Source organism: Empidonax traillii, unplaced genomic scaffold (assembly GCF_003031625.1).
Source record: "Empidonax traillii isolate 1590-97213 ecotype Southwest subspecies unplaced genomic scaffold, ASM303162v1 scaffold716:size334641, whole genome shotgun sequence".
Classification (NCBI taxonomy): Eukaryota; Metazoa; Chordata; class Aves; order Passeriformes; family Tyrannidae; genus Empidonax; species Empidonax traillii.
In genome coordinates, this window is record NW_020955909.1 from 169058 (window position 1) to 173611 (window position 4554).

General features: G+C 36.2%; 1 protein-coding gene across 2 annotated transcripts in view; it reads left to right on the forward strand.

Annotated features, from left to right (window-relative positions):
- ENO4 (enolase 4) overlaps positions 1-4554 on the forward strand; it is a 19883-nt gene that overhangs the window by 1536 nt on the left and 13793 nt on the right. For both annotated transcript variants that reach the window (XM_027900244.1, XM_027900246.1), the window contains exons 2-4: positions 702-830; positions 2024-2214; positions 3823-3980. In XM_027900244.1, coding sequence (XP_027756045.1) covers positions 702-830; positions 2024-2214; positions 3823-3980 — 478 coding nt within the window. The remainder of the gene's footprint in view (positions 1-701; positions 831-2023; positions 2215-3822; positions 3981-4554) is intronic.

Here is a 4554-nt window from a genome sequence, read left to right on the forward strand (position 1 = left end):
CAGTAGTCCTAAATGAAACCTCAATCAGTGGCAATACAAGAATTGTCAATGCTGCAGTAGTGAGCAACTCCTGAAAAAAAAGTGATTTCTAGTATGTTGTTTAGTGGGAAAGTATCGGTGGAATTGAAATTTCGTTCCATCTTGTACAATTTCCCATCTCCCAGTGTTTTGCCATCGTCAGTGGAAGGGACTAGAACTGGTAACACTTTCTGTTGCTCTGCCTGGTTGTTGACATGTTCCTCTTCTGTGTAGCTATAAGAGTTTCCTCTTTTTCCCATTTGGTAAGTCATGGTTTGGTGACTCTCCAATACCAGACTAAATCATGAAACTAGTAAGGAAGTATATAGTAAATCTCAGGTAGTGACTTAATCCATTTTCTAGAGCAACATTGTATTAACTCTGGACAGAGACGCAAATATATTGGATTATGACAGTTCATCAGGCCCATTGAAGACCATGTTGCAAGAAGAAAGTGAACTGCCTACCAGAAGTCTCAGTTTTCACCTTCCTCACAGGGCTCAAAACTTGCTATAACATATAAATCATAGAATCATAGAATATGGTGGGTTGGAAGGGACCCATAATGGATTTGTTCAGTGGTGGATTTGATTGAAATATATTTCATGGAATAAAAACATCTTTGCCTGGCAATTGACGAAGTTTTATGAACTTTCAATGAAGTTCTTTCTCTTTCATTTAAGGCTAACTACCTTTCTAAATATTCAAAAGCTCCAATAATATGCAAATTAGTTGGAAGAAAAGTTCTTGATGGAGTTGGTCAGCCAACACTAGAAGTGGAAATATACTGTACAGTTAAAAACTATGAGCAGGTATGAGCTGTTTCTTCCTGTTTTATTTATTTTAATAGGACAATATCAGAAAGAGGTACTATTCTCAAGTACATTCCAAGGAACATTTTATTTTCTATCTTTATGAGGAGATATAAATCCCCACAACTCAAGAGTTGAGTATTGTAACTTAGAAAAAAAATGTGTCCTGAAAGGTTAGACAGTGGCAGCAACTATGAAAACTTTATTTTCCATGAATTAGACAATATTTTATGAGTGGGATGTGAGTGCCTATTTGTATATTAAGATTTTGTCTGTCTTCATGTGGCTTTTCCTTACACCCCATACTACCCTTGTAAGTTCATTTTTCTTTTACTTTAATTTTCATATCTTTGTATTTCTCTTTGTGTGACAGTCCTTCAGAAAAATACAGCACAGGTGAAAAGCACAGTATAAGTGAGGCACTTTTTGTACACCGATCTAATAGGTTGATGTGGGTGATAGTTAAGTCAAACATATCCCTCCAGCACCTGCAATGTAAAATTGATGGTGCATCTTTCCCCCAACCTGAAATATTCAAATTACTGTCTTTGCAGCTCTAGCTCTTTTGGAGTAATTATTTCTACTTTCCCTCAGTTGAACTATGGTTCCCTTCTTTCTGGAATTAAATGTAGCTTCACAGGTATTCACAGTGTATATATTAATGCAGGCAACTCTGTGAAATTTGTAAATGATGTCTTCCTTAAGTGAATTCTTTTAATACAACTTATTCTTCATCAGTACAGAAAGATGAGCTTAAATTATCTGAGTAAGACAAAACTAACTGACCATGAGGGATAGCATTAAATGTGAATGCCAATGAATCATGGTACGACAGGCTACAAACAGCTGCAATAAAAGATGTCCTAGTGACTATGGTCCTTAAAATAACTCCATTCTATTCTGATAGCATAATATATATATAAAGAGATCTGTCAGAAGGTTTTTGTCCACACAGTTATAACTTAGGTCAAAAAACTTGAATAATGTCTGGGATTACCAAAGTTTAAGAGTCTAGAAAGAAGGTGCAGGATGAAAAAAGGTAAGTGGAGCAAACAGTAGATTTGGAGATATGTACTTGTAAAGTTGGTAAGGACATATTCTTCTTAGTCTGTCAAATGACATTTCCAAGTTAGAAATTAAATAGTATTTAAAACCTTTATACATTGGAGTTTTTTAAATTATTATTTATGCAGAGGATTTGTTCCACTGTAATGTCTTGCCATTCTCGAATACCTGAAAATGCTTTACCTGAAACAATTGAAGCTGATGAAAAAGAAAGAAATGACTCTGTTAATGCTGCTGTGGAATGGGTCAATGAGTCGCTCAACACAATGCTGAGGGACTTGGAGCCTACTGACCAGTGTCAAGTTGATAAGATGCTTGGGTAGGTCTTGCATATTACACAAATTAATGCAATTGAAATATAAAAATAAGTTATATAAAATACAATTTATATTTTTGTATATTATTATTTATGTATCTAATTTTTATATATATAATCTAATTTATATGTGTAATTTATATTATTTGTAATATGGAAAGCATTTAGAATATTTAGTGTTTTCTACTATTATTTTTTATATTTTTAGGTGGTAACATATGTGTCAGATCCATTGCACTATTTTATTGTCTGCTTGTTTCATAATTTTGATATGAAAATCATGCTGGTTTTTACAAGGTTTCATCCATGGGATACAAAAATAAGGGTTTCTAAGAAAAAAATGCCTGAACACATTCGTGAGTCAAAGGCAACATGTAAGAAATTCGTTCAGTGCCAGTTTAACTTAGGAGGGAGGTTTTTTCAAACTGCAACTGCACTTCTGTTTATGGCACTGCAGAAGGTGATTGGTGCAAATGGCCTGGGTGTGAGTCTGCTGCATTGAGCTAATCCACAAAAACTTGTACATGTGTATAGCTTTCAGGTCCTGGTGGAGCCTTCTGTCTGAGCAAGCTACTCCAGAAGGCTTCTTACTCAGGGTAATTAGTTTGTTTGAAAATATAGACTCTTTAGTAAACATCCATGTTTATTTTTTCATACAAATATTTCTTATTGGGAGCATCCCAAAGTAAAAAAACAACGGCCATATTTATCAATTCAAAGAAATATGTCTGGCTTTTATAAGAAAAAAAATATAAGGTAAAAGTATCACAGATGTCTCTGAATGTATTTTTCAAGTACACTTAGAAGAAGCCACCTGGCAACAGTATGGCTTTCTTCACCCTGGAAGCAGTAATATGGCCTCACGTCCTCTTCTGGAGCTGGAAATGTTCCTTTCAGCTGCATCCCTGAGGGAAACACTTTGCTGAAAGGGTAGAGGTTGGGCTGCCACTCTGAACACAGACTGTATTGAACAGACCTAATTGACTCCACATGGAGTGGCTTTGGGAAAACCTTGATAAAGGAAATGAGGACTCAGTTGGAAAGTGAGTGTAATTAAGATTTTAATGCATTGTTAACACTACTTTACATATCTTACATACTCAGTTTGCCTGAATTGACTGTCTGTGACCCATGGATAAAGTTTCCAGCTCGCGCATGTAAGTGAAATTCAGCCACCTCTTAGTTTGCAGCCACTTGGATAACCAGTGTACAACTGACCTCTTGGATTGGCAATCTCGGCCAGGCTGTTGTATGCCATGAACTTATGCCAGGATCTGTTCCTACCCCTGCAAAGCAAATACATCTTTCATGCTGAGTTTGTCTGCTCAGAGCTGACTTTCAACCCAGTGTGATTTGAAAAGCATGTGTTAAGGTTTGTGATACTTGCTTGTAGTTCTTTTTGTTTAACCAATGCTGCAGACGACTACCAAAAAATAATGATATAATAAATATATTGACTTCTTCAGCTTCATGTCGTGAACCAATGGCAGAAGCTCAAATAGAGGCACTTAATCCACCTCCTAGCATGTTCTTTAGCTTGTATTGTGTGTGTCTACTTGTCACATGTATAACAATATCTTAAGCCAGTAACTTTTATGCCTCTTCCCTCAGTGAATACTTTGCAAACAAGGTAGAAGAAAAAAAGGAAATTCAAAAGCAAGTAGAAAAAGAAGAAGAAGAAGAAGAAGAAGCAGAAGCCATTCTTGCCGTTACTTCACCCCCTCCATCCCCAGCATCACCACCTGGGAAAAAAAAGGCAGCAAAAGCAGGTTTTCATTTATTTGATTTCAATGTTTTCTGCAATACAGATATGGATAAACATCCTAAAATACTTTCTGATGTATTCTGTGGATGTGGGATACTTCAGAACACATGACACACTGTCTCATGTTCAAAGGGTTTGGTTACTCTCTCCTGACCTTTTTGATCACAGCAGTTTCTGCAGCAAAATGAGGGAGGGGAAAATATGGTTTTCTCATCATTCACATGCATTGGTTGAACAGCGTTTCTGCCTTTGTTTTACAGTTGGCTTAGACAGGAGGTTATTACTCTTCAAAGGGAGGAATAGGAATGGAGGAGGATGCAAATGAAGAATAAAAATGAAGATGATAAGGAAAGAAAAGGGAATCACAGAACTGAGCAGGAAAATGGAAATAGAATTAAGACAAAAGTTCAAAACAATTTAAAGAGGGAGGAAGGAAAGTTTCCTTCCTCTGAGAAAAGGAGAAAATACAGTGAAAAGCAAAAGAGAAAGAAGGAAGGGGATGAGATGGGAATGATGGGCAGTATAGAGTGAAAAGAAGTAAGAAAGCAATCCTACTAAAGGAAAAAATGGTGTGAAAC